At 37.4% G+C, this 16,342-nt stretch overlaps 1 protein-coding gene across 5 annotated transcripts in view; it reads left to right on the top strand.

Annotated features, from left to right (window-relative positions):
- The window catches only part of LOC117227272 (uncharacterized), a 197,053-nt gene that overhangs the window by 14,606 nt on the left and 166,105 nt on the right, over positions 1-16,342 (top strand). Inside the window, exons 1-2 of one of the 5 annotated variants that reach the window (XM_033482375.2) lie at positions 8,027-8,160; positions 12,415-15,522. The exons of 2 other annotated variants lie outside the window; for them this stretch is intronic. In XM_033482375.2, the coding sequence (XP_033338266.2) occupies positions 13,245-15,522 (2,278 nt within the window). In that variant the 5' untranslated portion in view covers positions 8,027-8,160; positions 12,415-13,244. Of the gene's footprint in view, positions 1-8,026; positions 8,161-12,152; positions 15,523-16,342 lie in introns of those variants that run through there. 2 more of the 5 variants (XM_033482378.2, XM_033482374.2) reach the window with 2 other exon arrangements.

Here is a 16,342-nt window from a genome sequence, read left to right as displayed (position 1 = left end):
CCTAGGATCCAGTATATTGATCTTAACAAGAAGTTAAAAATATGTGGTGCCATTTTATAAAATATTATATATTTTATTTAAAATACATTCAAATATAATTCCATTCGCAATTCCAATAGAGGTATTAAATTTATTATTTATAAATCTAGTATAATCATTAGAACTATTAGGTCAATTTGGAAGGATGAAGACTGTTTGAAGTCATCGTGCTAGTAGAAACATTTGAAAAGATAGAAAAAAATCTACTAAAACTTATTACAAGTTTCTGGGCGACAAGGGTTAATCAAAATGAAATACTAAAACAATTTCCCTGTTTGAAGGCGATTACTTTCATATTTCTCGATGTATTTCTATATCCGTAAATGCAGTTCTTAAAAATATAATAATCTTCCTTTTTTTAATGTATCGCGTTGCAGCATACATATAAATATGCTTTATGACATATAATTATTTATTTTGGCATAATTATAATCATTGTTGTCGTTACTTTTATACTTTGTAATGGTTTTATTCATAAATATCCGAGTTTATAAAATTCCTTATCAGTGTTAAGAACAAAAAGTCTAAAAAAACCCAATCCCAAAATTGTGAATTACTTACTAATAAACCAAATATGATAATTTTATAAAATATGAAATTAATAAACAAATAATACAATTGTGATATTATATTACAGATATATTCTAGGAATAACAAATATTTTCAAATAATAGAAAATCTATCAATTAATTTTTACATTACATCACGACATACTTTTGACAATAATAATGATAAAAGAAGTTAAGCGAATAATCTTTTACCTGCTTGCGTGGCTAATTCTTATTCGAGTTTCGTTATGTCAGACAATGATTGATGTTCTCTCTCTCATCTGATTCCACTGTTCGCGAGGAAGCGTGCGCATGCAACGTCAAAATCGTAATTACAAGATTTATGTTTACATTGTTTCTGTATACGAGAACTTGTAGCAGTATGCTTCATCGCGTGTCTTCTTTTCACAGAGTTGAGCTATCCCGTTACGAAATCGCTGTAGATGAGTAACGAGAGGATTTATGTCAGAGTGGAAATTTTTGGCAATTACGTATTTCCATACTGACTCACCTTGGGCAGAAATGTTGCGTAAATGGGGCGTCTATTAACAGCCACTGCAATCGATTAAATGACACTTTCGGTGTATAATTCTTTCTAAATTTAGGGAGAGATTAGGTATAACTCCACGTTCCAACTATACGTATATGTCGGTCAAGCATAGTTCCACTGACATAGTTTCTTGTACTTCCACAAGAGTTGATTTTCATGATTTTGAAAAAATAAGTCGCTAAACATAGCATTTAGAAGACCTGCAAAAATATTTATTCAAAATAAAAAAGATATTACTAATCTCGGTACATCGAGATTAACGACATTCCAAATAAAAACTTAAATAATGAAATGATATCATATAAAATTATATCTTTATGACGATTTCAGAAAAAAAGTAATATTTTATAAAATTGTAGAGAAAATTATATATTAATTGTAGAGAAAAAGTATGACGAAATGGAAATTAAAATTGGAACATGGTAGTATAGTATGTAGAAAAAAAAACAAAAAAAATTGAATTACTAGCTCCGTAAAAATTCATTACGCGGATTTAACAAGGTATAAAATTGCCAAGCAACTAGAATTGGGCACATGGTTGCATGCAAATGCTTTTAGCAACATCGTTCTGCGGTATAACAGAAGATAACACTTATCTAGTTATTTACTTATGTGGATCACTCTTATTCGGTGTTATACGTAAAGTTATTAAATTTCGATGCAAAATATCACACCATATTTTGTAAAATAATAACAAATAAAAACATTTCAAGGAATTATTTGATAACTATGTAGAGCACCCCAAAACATTACGGTAAAAATAAGGAGAAGTGAATCAAAGATTCCTCGTAAAATGTATTAGTTAAAATTTATGAAAAGTTCGAACTGATACGGAGGATCTTTTAATGAAGAAAGTCATCCTGTGTGTGTGACTGTCGCTGTCCCTGAGGAAGCGTTTCGGTCTTTGGGGATGTTGCCTTCGACGACTCTTCAAAGAGAGTTGGCTGTAATTTACGACAAGTGCGACGCCAGACTTCTTGGGTCCGTCGCTGTATTCGCCGTAAACTAAACAATGGCGCGAAACCCTTACATAATGATTAGCTTAAATGCTGATTAAGACATGTTTCGTCCCGCCTCCTCCTACGTTATTAGATCTTACAACTCTAAAGTTTCTCTTATGCAGCGTATAAACGAAAGGGTTTATTACACAGAAGTACTTGTACACGTCAGGCCAGCAAATTAAGTATATGGAATAAAAAGTAAAGTAAAAAGTATATGGAGGATGTATAAATACTCGTCATGTAATTTTTGTTTGTCGAACAAGTTCACTCTGAAAGGATCAAATGAATGTCACACATCTTTCACTTCTCTAATTATATAAACAGTACATTTTTACCATAATCGTCATTAAAAGGAGCAATTTTTGTCGCAACATTTTTTCCTGTCTCTTATAGCTATTCTAAAAAATAGAAATTAAAATTAAAATTAAAATACAGTGATTACAATTTTTTGTAGCATTCGATCATTATAGAATACGTGTTCCACGAACTTAGTTATGTCAAGGTTATGTCAAGGTTATGTGACTTACTACAAGGTTAGTGATTACAATTTTTTGTAGCATTCGATCATTATAGAATACGTGTTCCACGAACTTAGTTCACTTGAATTATTCAATCTTCGTTATTTTAAATAAAACACACAAATATTTCAAACAAAAATTTAAATATTTAGAACAATTAATAGTATAATAATAGCAGTTTTTTGACAGATGGTTGAGTAAATGAAATATCAAGATCACTTTCGTTTCTTTAAATGGAATGAATTATTTCTTATGCTCGATTTCGATAATAAATTCTGATGAAAAAAGTACTTTGATACATTTATTTTCTTAAAACTTGCAAATATTGCAGTTATTGCAGTTATTCGTTCATTATTTGTAGTGTGCCGCTGTATTACCGTGATTGCACAATGCTTCTGAAACCTGAAGCTATGATGCTGAATAAAAATCGACTTTGAATAACATCATGTTCCAGCAGACGAAAGCAAAAAAGCGACGATACGATAAACCGTATGCCGGATTTCTGTGTAGGACCAAATACATGCGCGCATCTGTGCACGTATATGGGCCGTAGTTTACCGTGATCGAATGTAAACAAATTTTCAATAGGCCATTGATCCGCGATGGCTACGCGCGGCTTTGTCTTGGCAAACAATGTTGCGAGGCTTGAATGCATGGAACACCTCTAGCGCAGTCTAGATTCTCACGTCAAGTTTCGCGTTATATGCATACAGCTGGAAACTTCTAATGAAACTGCTGATAAAACTTGCCACGAAACTTTCAACCAGTCGAGTTAAACGCTTGCTGTTAATGATGTATATTATTTAAACGGTGAAGGGAGATTTGTAAAATTAACTATTCTTTAAGTATGACACTACCCTGTTCAGGCAAATCAACCAATTAGACAGAATTTTCTGTGATAAATTATAATTACATTCATCCGCTTTTACTTTCTTTTTCAAGTTTGTAATTTCGAACGAAAGTTTCTAATAAATACATCAATTTTTTAAAAGAAAATAGTGTATTAAATTGTGGAAAGATATTTTGAGTCTTATACTACTGTTTGAACAATGTCTGTTTAAGTAGCACTAGCATTCTACGTTGAAGTAGAATAAGAGCTAAAAACTGAAACCAAATTTTAATCGCAAACAAACTTAAACTTTTTTCATCATATTTAAATATATTATTAACTATTAAAGATATTAATAACTTTACATATATGTATTTTGAAATGATAAAACTTGTTCGAAATTGAACTACTTGAAAATCTTCTGTACAATAAACTACTTAAAACAGCTTTGAAATATTGAAAAACTGAAAATATACGACCGACGTTTCAGAAAACAGTTAATCGCGCTGTTTCATAAATGTCCGCATGAAAAATACAAGGTTGCTGCATCGATCCTTCTATATCCAACTGTTTCCGGTAGCAAATATCTGTTGGTTTGCATGAAACTTTGGCAGCAGACTTTCGTTCGGTTTTTCGGTGCGAGTATTCCATTGTCCTATGGTTGGCTTTTTTTGACAACATCAAAGGTCCCTGGCAGTCTATTATTCGTTACGTTTCGACGTATCATGTATATGTGGCAGCACCAATATCAAATCCAAATAACATGGCTCCTTCCGCACTAACTGATGGCTCATACTATGTACCTTGCGTGCTGTCTATTTGTGTTGTAAAGAAACACTCGAAGAAGCACGAGGGAGTCGCTAAGCTCGCAAGATGTGGTCATAACTTAACATTAATTAATAAGTTGCCCTCGTATGCATATCACATCATGTTATTAACCTAAATCTGTTCACGTGACATAATAAATATGGCAACCCTGGATTTTTGCACTTTTCATTCTATCAATCTGAGAACATTGTAGGAACAATGTCAAAAAATATTTATTTATGAATGGGAAAATGAAAGTTGGGGATTACGTTCAACTCACAAATGAAAAAATTATCAATAGAAATTTAAAAACTATGAATAGATTATGAGTAAAAGTATAATTAGGGAACAGTTTACACTTCAGCATGATAATCTTGCTATAATTGTTCACGAAAATATTCAGACTTCCTGGTTTTCGAGAAACCATCGAAACACTTCGACTTGTTTTAACGCTGTTCCGATTTATCGATCATTTTTTTCGACGATGTTTTTGCATAACATAGCGGGAATCTGAAGACGCGTATTTTTCTAAAAAGTACTACACATTGAAACGTCTGCAAAAACATTGGACAATTTTTTTCGTAATTGCGTCTACTACAAATTTGAAAATTACAGTATTACAAATTTAAAATTTACAGTATTACAAGGAACACTATGAGTGTTTCACATGATCAAACTTGTTCCTTATCCCTATCCTATAAAACAGCTTAAAAGAGTCATAGATAATGTTTTATGGTATCCTTGTAAAGGGGAGATTTCACTCGTCAAATTTATAATGGATATAGTGATAACAAAAATTTGCATCTTTGTAGATGTTTCAATTCGTAGCATTAACAATACAAGAAGAATCTTCGGTTTCGCTATATGTTTCCCTGTTCTTTTCTTTTGAGCCTACAGAATTTGTTTTTATGATTTTTGTAATACATACTTATAAATTATACATTCTACAGCTCAATCCATGCATAAAACATTGTTTAAAATTGTGACATGCGGCGTTTTTCCTGCAGCATAAATATAATAAATTTTCACTCTAGATTTTCGATTCATTTTACACGGATGGCATCTACCTCTTTAGCATGTACCAAGTTTATCCAGACCAAAATTTGCAAATTGTAACTGATATATCGTATCCATAATTTGTAAAAGAAATAATAACACATCGTATCAATGATTTATTCAAACACAATCCTTTATTTACGCAATATCACATAATATTTTACTATTTGCGTTCATATACCTGAATCTACTGTTCGACCGCATTTTATACAATAAAAGCTCAGAAATCACTGCAAGCTCGTTCATACAAGTGGAGTGCAGGCAAATAGAGTTCTACTGTATCGTGGTCAGTTTCAGCAATAGCGAAATCTCGAATGTGGCAAAAATATTGACTTTTGTATTTCGAAAGTGACTACGAAATGACCGTCGACTTTTATATGTATATCAATTCGATAGAACTACGCAACGTGAGCATCGCATGCAGCTCCCTCACCTAACTTTACCTATTGCACTACAATAACGAGTCAAACTCGTGATGAAGATTTCATACATAATCTACTAAATATGAATGTTATCCGTTTCTTCTAAATCGAAATAAAATTTCCGTATTCTGTTATCAAAATTTAGGAATGAAAGCGAACGAGGACATACGAGAAACAAAAATTGTCTCGTTCAAGCACTTGTTTGTCGCTAATCGATTTAAAAGTGTGAAAGATAATTTATATTTATTGAATGCCAACCTTTACTTTAATGTAAAAATATTGATAATCGTGCCAGAAATGAATATCACGGGCAGTACAGTCACGAAAAGTCACTACGCAAGGAATGAGGGCAGGTGACGCATATGCATGAGTCCCACACAGCGGCGAGAGTCGTTTACCCACTCTTGGCGTAGTAACTTTTCGTGATTAACCTTTCAGGCACGACGCGCCACTATAGTGGCTTGCTCTAGTAGCTCACTCGCTCATCGTTTGAATCAAATAATCGTCTTCATATGCATTGTCTCACACTTCTTTTGTCTTCACATCGATTTACAACAGTCTACAGGATGTCCCAAAAATGTCTCGCAATCCGGAAATGAGAAGTTTCTGGGATCATTTGAAGTAACTTTTTCCTTAGCGAAAATGCAACTCGTGGCTTTGTTTACGAATTATTAACGAAAAACACTGACCAATGAGAGGCGAGCTCGCCTAGCGCTAGGTGGCCGAGCTAATCGGCGGAACTGGGATTCGACCGCTCGACCGCTGGCGCCGTTGGCTCGGCCACCTCGTGCCAGCTGAGCTGGGATTCGACCGCTCGACCGCTGGCGACGTTGGCTTACGCGAGCTTAGCTGGCGCGAGGCAACCGAGCCAACGAGCAGTCGAAACCCAGTTTCGCTCATTGGCTCGGCCGCCTTGCGCCAGCATATCTCACTTCTCATTCGTCACTGTTTTTCGTTAATAACTCGTTAACGGTGCCTCGGAGAAAATTTGTGTAAAGGAAAAAGTTGCTTCAAATGGCCTGAGTAACCCGCCACTTTCGGATTGCGAGACATTTTTGGGACACGCTGTATATTCAGTATCAGACTCTGCTGGTCAGAGAAATAGCCTCGCGCAGAATTCAGCCGTACCTAAAAGGTTAAGCATCGGTTGGGCCCCACGTAAACAACTCGGGCCAGCCTCATGGTCATATCTTGTCGTTGTCATCTTGTCTCAATTACGTGTTATTTTTGGGCACGTTCGTACACACGTTGAAATATATTTTCTTAGACATATTAGAAAAATACCTCTAAAAAATATCTGCATAAAGAAAATTTAGTGATCATGAGGACAGTGAAAATTGTGCTAATATTGCAAATAATGATTTGTTAACTACTTCCGACAGTGACAGTGGCAGTAGTGATTTTGTACGTCCTGTATGAAACCGTCGAAAGCGATTAGTTACTAAGGATGATAACATCTATGAAGACCATATTAATCATCAACTATCGGAGCAATGGATTCGGAATGAAACGAATAATAAATCAAAAATCTGGAATTATACCAGTTAAGAGTAACCGAAAAAAGATTAGACATTTTTAATATAATATTTGATAATATAATTAAACGTGTATTTACATTCCGTAAGTCGTGTGCGATTGGCACAACTTGGCCGATCTTGTTGTCATTTGTGACACAGGGTAGTGGAACTTAAATCGTAAGGCACAAGGGGTTAAAGACGAAGAATTCGTAATTAACACTAGGTTCAGGGAACACGTTATTTTAACACGTACATTTCTTTTATTTACGATTATTGGAATTATAAAAGTACATTTATGGGAAATTTATTCAATTTTTCTTCATTGGACATATATTATAATAAAAGTCGCTAAAAGTCTGAATAAATATATGCTCGTTATTTTCATGAAGCAACATAAAATAGCTGTTTTTAGTGTTCCGTAAACCTACTGTTAACGTAGCTATGAAAGATATTGTGGTGCAAGGGATGACATGCAACATCGATCGGCTCGATAAGTATCGATCATCCATCGCTACTCATCGCTGCTCAGGGGCCTTGCTACTTTGCCAGACGAGCGTGCGCATATCTAACGGAAGGGCGAACAGATGGGACCGTAACAGCGAATGATATTCGTGACACAATCCACGTGCCAGCATTCCTGCATCCTACCCATTGGATCCCGCGGGATTTATTTTCGGATCGGTATGACGCCACCGTTGGTTTACACGCCGGTGCCGCCAAGCAGCCGCGCGCGACGCCCTCAGTGAATCCGTGGCTGGCTTGCAGCGTGTCCCACGATCGCAATGCTCCACACCGACATAGATCGATCGATCGATCAAACGGTTGGTTCGCGGAACGGGTCGCGGTCTGTGCTCGCGTAATCGGAATTCAGAGGTGCGTCGCTCGATCGCGAATCGCGTCCCGGCGATCTATGGATCAATTCTCCACCCCTCTTCATTTCGCTGTTTCGCGTTGCACCGCACTGCACAATGGTCGACTTTTTAAAAAAGAGTTCTTTTGAACACTATCTGTGTCCAAAGGTTACTATTCCTTAAAATCTTATACACGGTACGATTTTGTTAACGTAAGCACATAGATAATGGTAATAGCGTGTACCATCTGTGTACAGTAATTAATATTGCTTAGAATCTTGTAGAGAGAATGAATTTTTTTCATGTAATTAAATAGTTAATGGTAAATTTAGTGTGTACTGTTAGCGTATAAAAATCACTATTGTTTATAATCTGATAAAGAAGACGAATTACACACATTACAAAAATCACTATTACTTTAGAATCTCAGAAATAGGTCAAATATATTAATACATTGACTGCCACGCCTGTGCACTTAAATGTCACTCAAAATGAAAACAATTTATTATGAAGAAAAAGGAATAGAGAAGATAAGATATATTGTCGCGATTATTTTCGTCACCCTCTAGTACCTTATTTAGTCTGATAAAAAATTGTGTCACGTCAAAAGTGTTAACATAATCATATAGATAATGCTAAAGATTTGCGTGTAATTATTTCTTTATCGACTATTCCTTGAAATCTGTTATTACAGTATCCAATGTTATGCATTGTTTCAGCTTTGTATTTATCTTGATTAAAACTAGAACTGCTGGACGGGTCAAAATTCGAATGTTTCCTGTTACAGTTACTGATATTGTAAAAATATTTCCATGAGAAATTTTCTAATAAAAATTTCTGTTTTCATTTTATAATGAAAATTGATCGAATAAATTCAATTATTTAAAGTTTGGTAGTTGTAATTGTCGAGAATTATTTTTTTGAAACATTTTTCAGTCTTTGTGACACGCGATTCAAATACTTTAACACACTCTTTAAACTTGATATTGTATTTTATATCATAGAAAATCTATCAATATATCTTTATGGGCTTAGCTAGATATCGACAAATAATGATCAGTGATTCAACTCTCCCGAACTAATTTATCTTCTCATTTTGAAACGAATATGTATTTTCCAAATTTTTATGCATTCTTAAGAAATATCGATTACTGTGCATCCTATCATGTCACCGGGTTCCATTGACATCATCGACACAAGTTTTAGCAACAACGTTTTATTCGACACGAATTGTCCGAAAACAAATTAGCTTATGCAGTTTGAGCTATTCCACATATGAGTATTCCACGATTAGCAAATCTCTCACAAGGCTAAAAAGAATTCAATGCGGTTCTAGGTTCCTTTTTTCGTTATTCGACGATGTTGTTACTGCTGGAAATGAAAATAACTGATCTCTCATGAAATGTGGATACAAAAGGAGAATTTGCATAAACATCCGCAGTGAAGTGATCCGACTCGAATTGTAGACGCTGGCGAATATAAGCAAACTGTTAAATGTTAACAGCATGTTGTCAAACGTTTTTAAAAGAAATGGCTGCATATATTAATGTTTCTGAGTCACTGGGGTTTAACTTGATCGTTAGTATTAATTAGATGTAGCTGTATATTACTTACATCTCATTTTTGATAGGGGTCCTATCGAAACAGGACAAGTTTTATTTGAATCGAAATGAGACATCCTATATGATCAACAAGAATTTGGTTCACTCACAAATTCGACGATTTCCTTATAATAGTGGTTTTAATAAAAACAATAAAAACACACGTTTTTGCTGTTTGGGGAATCTAGTTTAATCGTTCTAGGGTATATTTTTCTTTCAAAGCACAGAAGAATCTCTTTCAAAACAGGATACGGAGTTCCATTAGTCCTTCCCAAAGGAATTTTATGTTGCAGCTGACGTCAGTGTTGACAAAAGAAAGATGAACGTACCGGGCTGCAGATAAACAGTTATTCTTGAGAGCAAATATCCCAGCAGTTTTTGTAAAAGTCAACCTGGGACCCATTGTTCCGTTAGCTCTGAATGGGTTAAAGTTTGAAGCTCCTATCCCTGGCTGTTAACTTCGATAATGTTCGTATTCTTATTTCAGAAAAAAACGACCTCATTAGTCCCTTTTGTTTCCGTTCGCATACAGAGTCATGTGCAGAGTGTCTCATTTATCTTAACGATTCAAAACACTCCTGCTATTTTCGATGGCACATAAAACAGTTTGAAACCAAAGTGACCGTGAAAGTTTCTTTTCCATTGTCATACTTTTGTAGATTGCAAAATCAATGTTACAAAATAGAACAGCATATTTTTATTTACTTTCTATTGCGTTTAACATTAAGAAAAATTAATAAATAAACTGCAGTATGAACTTTACCTAGTTTTGAAGATTGAAATGATTATTTATCTAGATCTAAAAATTAAATTTTACAACTTATTCTGTGACATAAATTTTATTCTCATTTCATTGACACGACGAATTTCAGATTTCTTAGTTTACGATTATTGACATTGTAAACATACGTTTATGGGTAATTGATTAAAATTTGTTTCTTTGGACAAACTGTGATAAGAATTGTTAAGAGTTTGAACAAATATTGTATATTTTTGTTCTTTTTATAAAGTAATATAAAATAATTGCTTTTATTGTTCCGTAAATCTAATTTTAAATGACTGGAACTTTTAAGGGTTGATTACCAAAAACATAAAATCAAATATTTTCATGTACTAGTACTAGTTGTTGCAGATTCATGCTGATAACGGAGAAATTTGTGTTTGGTGCAGTTTCTCCGGTCAAGTGTCGGTGATATCAATTATCAGAAACCCTGTAAATGAATTCACCGGTCTCTCGGGTATGTGTGGCAGCGAGTTTTTTCGTTTCGGAGGGCCTCGAGCTATGTCTTCCAAGATATTTTGAGATGCGTACATACAGATACAGTCGCTCACGGGACGGCCGCGTTCCTGTCCAATCGAAACCGGGACAGGTCGGAGTTTCGTGATTTGTGATCCCATAGCGGAGAACTTGGTCAAATCTCCGGGGAATGTCATTCTTTTTTAGGAACAGTTTCCTTGCATTATTGATCGTTTACTCTCTGACTGAGTTTTCCAACTTTAGTGCGACTTCAAATCACAGAGATATTAATTCCAATACCTTGGCGCGATTTTTTAAAATAGAAACTTTCACTAGCTAGTGCCAGAGTCGTGTAGTTCGTTCAAAATCTAACGAACAATGGATGTTGAATGGGTACAATCAATTATTATTATTATGTCAAAATGAGTGTTCTGATTCCTCTTGGTGTTCGATTGAGAAATTGTAAATTGTAAATAAATTAGGGCTCCATTTTCGAGAAAATCGACTTTATAGTTTGTTCATCTTTGTAAAGAATTTAGTTGTCGTTTATTTTTTCTATCGCAGTCCCATCCGTCCGAGATAGTGTTCAAGTACAAACATTAATTGTTGCGAACTGTGTTAATAAACGCGTAATGTTTTCATCATTATCAATGTTTGTAAACACTATCTCGGACGAAAGCAACTGCGGTAGAATAGATGACAACTAAATCTTGGTGGCGACTTCAGAAAATACATAAGAAGCATGTCAACAAACTTTTTTGCGCGCGATTAGTACAAACAACACATTGCCTCGCAGCTTCGAAAGCTCTTGCGTAACTTCTGATACAATATCTGTATATCGACACACTTTCGCTCCAAGAGGAATGGAACGGCCAACGATATTTCTTATTCTCTGTGCAGTCAAAGTAGAAACCTGTACGTAAATTTGGGAAAATTTAAACAACCGCAATTATAAAATTATTATTATTATTAAAATAACCGCATACACAAGCCAAGCAGGTTAGCGAAACGGCAGGGGTACACCGTTTCGGAAACATTCCAAAGTCGAACTCCCTCGATTCTGACAAGCTGCCAAACATCTGAGGTCACGTTACGTAAACGATGTAATATTCATTCGATTCCGTCGAAGAATGATTCTCGGTTCCAGTGTTTCGTGCAGCGGATATCTCGCGCGTTGGTTTCGGTGAGGGTGCGGAATACATATACATACCGGCGCGAAATACACATGCGGTGTAGTGTGGAGCGGAATGAAACGTGGACAGGCTGCCATAAGCAAACAAACATGTCCGAGGACGCGATTCGAAATGCAGCGCACGTTTGATTAACGAAACCGATCGAAAGAACAAACGAGCTTCGGTCGCGACGACGTATCTACAATGTCGAATCGAAACGATTGTCCCTTATCCAAAGAGATTTTCCGAATGTCATTATTTTTCAGAGCAACGTTTTGTGAAAGTGTCATGAAGACAGTGTCACGAAGAATTGCACTGACAATGCAACTTGATGACTTGTTCTAGAATCGCCAGTTTACAAGATCTTTGGACGGTGAAACAATTACCAGACGGAATTATTTTCTCATTTGCTATCGAAAGTGATGTAAATGTCCGACATTGTTGTCTGTTAAAAGATATTTTCTTCTAAGTGTGTGTTTAAATAGAATATTTACGTTCGAGAATTGAGAGTCATCATGGTATCGCATGAATTTAATTTCGCAGCTTGTCGTAAAAGTAAAGCTACAACTTCTTTTTACCTCTGATACTCAAATTGTACCTGTACCTAATTTAGACTACTGGAATTGTGTCATAGAATACAAAGAGTTGAGCAGACGAAGAAAACAGAGAAATAAAAAAAGATACAAGAGAAAGTACAATAAAACCGAATGATTGAATGAAGATTAAATAAATTGAATGAAGAAATAGTAGTATCAATTGTTAAGAAGAAAGGTCGATATTAAAATTGGTTCTAGAGAACAAGGAGAGCAAGAGGATAATTAAATGTTCATGCCACACGAAGTGAGAGGATTCGCCATTCTTATTACGATACTTTTATCCAACAGTGTGAGATTAAAATCGAAAGAGATTTCACAGAGAATTTATAGAAAAACATGACAGTACCAAATGTCAAGAAGCTTATACGTATCCACCTCGGGTGAAGAGAACGAAGAGATCAAGCTAATGCTTTAATATTAATGATTCAGGGAATAGCAGAAGTCATTCTACTCTCAGTACACTATTGTCTGCACCGTTCTCGTTTCCGCAACCGAGAACCATGAAGAGCGTTTACCCGTCGATAACAGCTACCACATGTCCAGAGAACCCGGACTCGTCATCTTCGAATGATGCCGAAGAGCCAGTCATAAGATTGAAGCTGGACAAACCTTTAAACTGGGAGTGGGAACTGACCACGTCTGCGGATACAGTTCCGGTGATCCAGTTGCTGGACAAAAATGGCCGGCTGCTGGTGGAGACGACCGGCAGGACAGCGCAAAAAGCGCGAGGGTCCTTCCGAGAGGGTCTCAAGTCGTACGAGGAGTTTCCAACCGGTAGACAATCCGTGGAGAAGATTCCTACCGCTTCCTCATCTTTCTCGTCCTCCTCTGCCTCGAACTCTGCGGTTCCCATGCAAGGGAACCGAAACATCGACGGATTCAGCACGAAGTTCGGAAGCTGCGAGTTCGGTTACAGGCCCCGGAAATCGAAGAGCGATGTCACCGTGAAAGAGAAGGAGAAGCGAGGGAAGAAGAGACACTCTGGCGCACCGGACTTATCCCAGATGGCCACGCAGCAGAACGGACAAGGGAAGATAATGCCGAAGAGGTACTCGTTGGGCGATTACTTGCGGCAACAGATTATAGATGACTTCAGAACAAGGAGCACGTTCGGTAAATGTCCGGAGGAGATAGCCAAGGAGAGGTGCAAGAAGATGAAGGCTTACCTGAGGAGTCAAAGCGAGACGCTGCCGCGATTGCTGCACGTGGAGGAGGAGGAGGAAGCCGGTAGCGGGAGGACAGAGTCGACAATTAACGAAGACGAAGTCAGAGATCGGAGAATCAAGGACGGTTTGAAGCGTCTTCGCGAAGCGATCAGGGAGGAGGAGCCAAGCGTTTCCGGAAGAAGCGGAACGGAAGTGAATAGTGAAGTGGGCCAGTGGGCGGCAGGAGGTAAAAGTAGCATTAGGAATGAGGAACTGAGGAAGGTGAAGGCGTTTCTGCAGAGGAAGCTCCAGCAGAAAATGGATCAGGAGCGGTCGGCCAGCTCGAGTCAATGCGACCGTCTACAGGACTCGGCGAACGGGATCCGAAAGAGGTATTCGGATTACAGGCAGAACGAGAAGCCGAGGGGTTATCGGGCGCGCAAGGTGCGCAGCGAGACGAACATTATCAGGTTCGAGCCGAACCCGGAGGCTCTCCAAAAGGACAAGCAGATATCGAGCAGCCAGCAGGAAAGAGAGAGGGAGAGGTCGAGGAACGGTAGGACGCATTCCGAGGATTCGCTGAAACAAAAAGTTTATCAGCGGTCGATAAGCGACGGCGTTTCGAAGGCGTCGGAGACCACGGATGCAAATCACCGAGCGAAAGTTCAAACAAGAGAATCGTCGGGCTCGGAGAAGCGAAAACTTTATCGTAAGACGAAGAGCGACGTGTTATTGGGCCAGGCGAATAACAGCCTGGACTCGGAGCAGGATCTCGAAAATCCTCCGAGACGCATCAGAAGCCAGGACAACGTGGACGAATCCTGGCGCGGTTACAAGGTGAGGAAGAAGTTAGGCAAGCTGCAACGGGACCCCGAAAGGGAGGTGAAGGAGGAGGATTTTATGAGCAAGCCGAGGTGGAAGGACCTTCAAGCGGATCTGTGCTCCTTTCGAGATTGTAAGGTCTGTCAGAACTCGCGGAATTGCGTAAATCCGTTGCTCAAGCGGCCCGACAATACCGGGACAAACGAGATCCCGGAGGATTGCTCGAAGGATTCCACGGTTGCGGTTCCTGCAACATTTGACGACTCGGCGAGCGACAGACCCAGCACCAGCCTTCAAGAAAATTATCTGGTTATCGATCGGGATGTCGGAGACTCGATGAATCCCACGATCGCCAGGATCCAGGTGAAGAGTCACGAGGTCGGGTCGTACAACGTGAACTCGCCCGACTGTGGTTACAACACGATCCCGAAAGAGGCTTTTAAGGATTACCGGGAACTGTATATGCGATCGAACGTGAAGAAAAGCGATACGTTTAAGATCGTAGACGGCAGCGAAGACCCTGAAGGGACCGGCGATGGGAGCGATTCGAAGGTAGATATAGACGAGGGATCGCTTGATAGTTTTGGATGTTCCAATACCGAGGGCTTGCTGACATATAAGTCGAACGAGGACATCGCCAGGGACTACTTCAAACGCGTTTACGAGCTGCTGAAGAAACGACAGGAAGAGGCAAGGAGAGTGCAGGAAAGGCTGGAGACGCCAGGATGCGACGACTCGTCGTCCTCTAATTATGTGGAGAAAGTACAGAAGAAGAGACCGAGGAGGAGGAAAAAGGAACGCATCGAGCAAGGTAAGAACAGAGTGTGTTTTTTCACTTTCTTCTTCATAGGTAGTTCACCTAATATAGATGGCTATGTTATGCAAAGGGATTGGTTAATTTGAGATGTAGGATAATTAGTATACTATGTAATAAAAGCAGCTTTTATGCTTTACTTTTTGCTTCATGATTTAGACAGCTTAGTGAAAAAATAAGACTTCAATATTGGTTACATTGGATCAGCAAATGCTTGTGCCTGATTTCAATAGATAACACTGAATTATTTATCTGCAAGTGATATGTGTTGTTGCTTGTGCAAATTTCATAGCGGATAAAAAGTGCGACATTAAATTGTTGTTTCAACAATATGCTTCTGTGTTTTGGCAGTTTTGTAAAAATTGTATTTCCGCGTTTTAAAGAATGACGCAATATATGTGGCACATTTTAGCATTGTTTTTTAATTGTTTGATTACACACGTTAAAGATAGATTTTGTTAAAATAAAATTACATGTTTGGTCTGGATTCAGTGTTTGTAAAATGCTTGAAAAAAATTTATTATAGAGCGAAATAATGTATTCGTACACTACTGTTCAGGTATATTTCATAATTCGTTCGGTCATGATTTTTACTTTCATAAGTGAAAGCTGACAACTAGATATTTAACTCTAAGAAGATTAAAGGAAAGGTTTCTTGAAACAATTAATTACTGCATATATTAAAATTTTTTCGTTTTTCTTGTGTTCTTAATTTAGTGATATTGTTTAAACTTTATAAGTCTAGAAGTTTATCTTCCAAGGTACTACAAAATTTACAATCAACACTGATTGTTGGTTAGAAATTTTAATCGTCAAC

The sequence above is a fragment of the Megalopta genalis genome, chromosome 6 (assembly GCF_051020955.1).
Source record: "Megalopta genalis isolate 19385.01 chromosome 6, iyMegGena1_principal, whole genome shotgun sequence".
NCBI lineage: Eukaryota > Metazoa > Arthropoda > Insecta > Hymenoptera > Halictidae > Megalopta > Megalopta genalis.
Note: the sequence above shows the minus strand (reverse complement) of the source record. Positions and strands in the feature narration are given on the sequence as shown.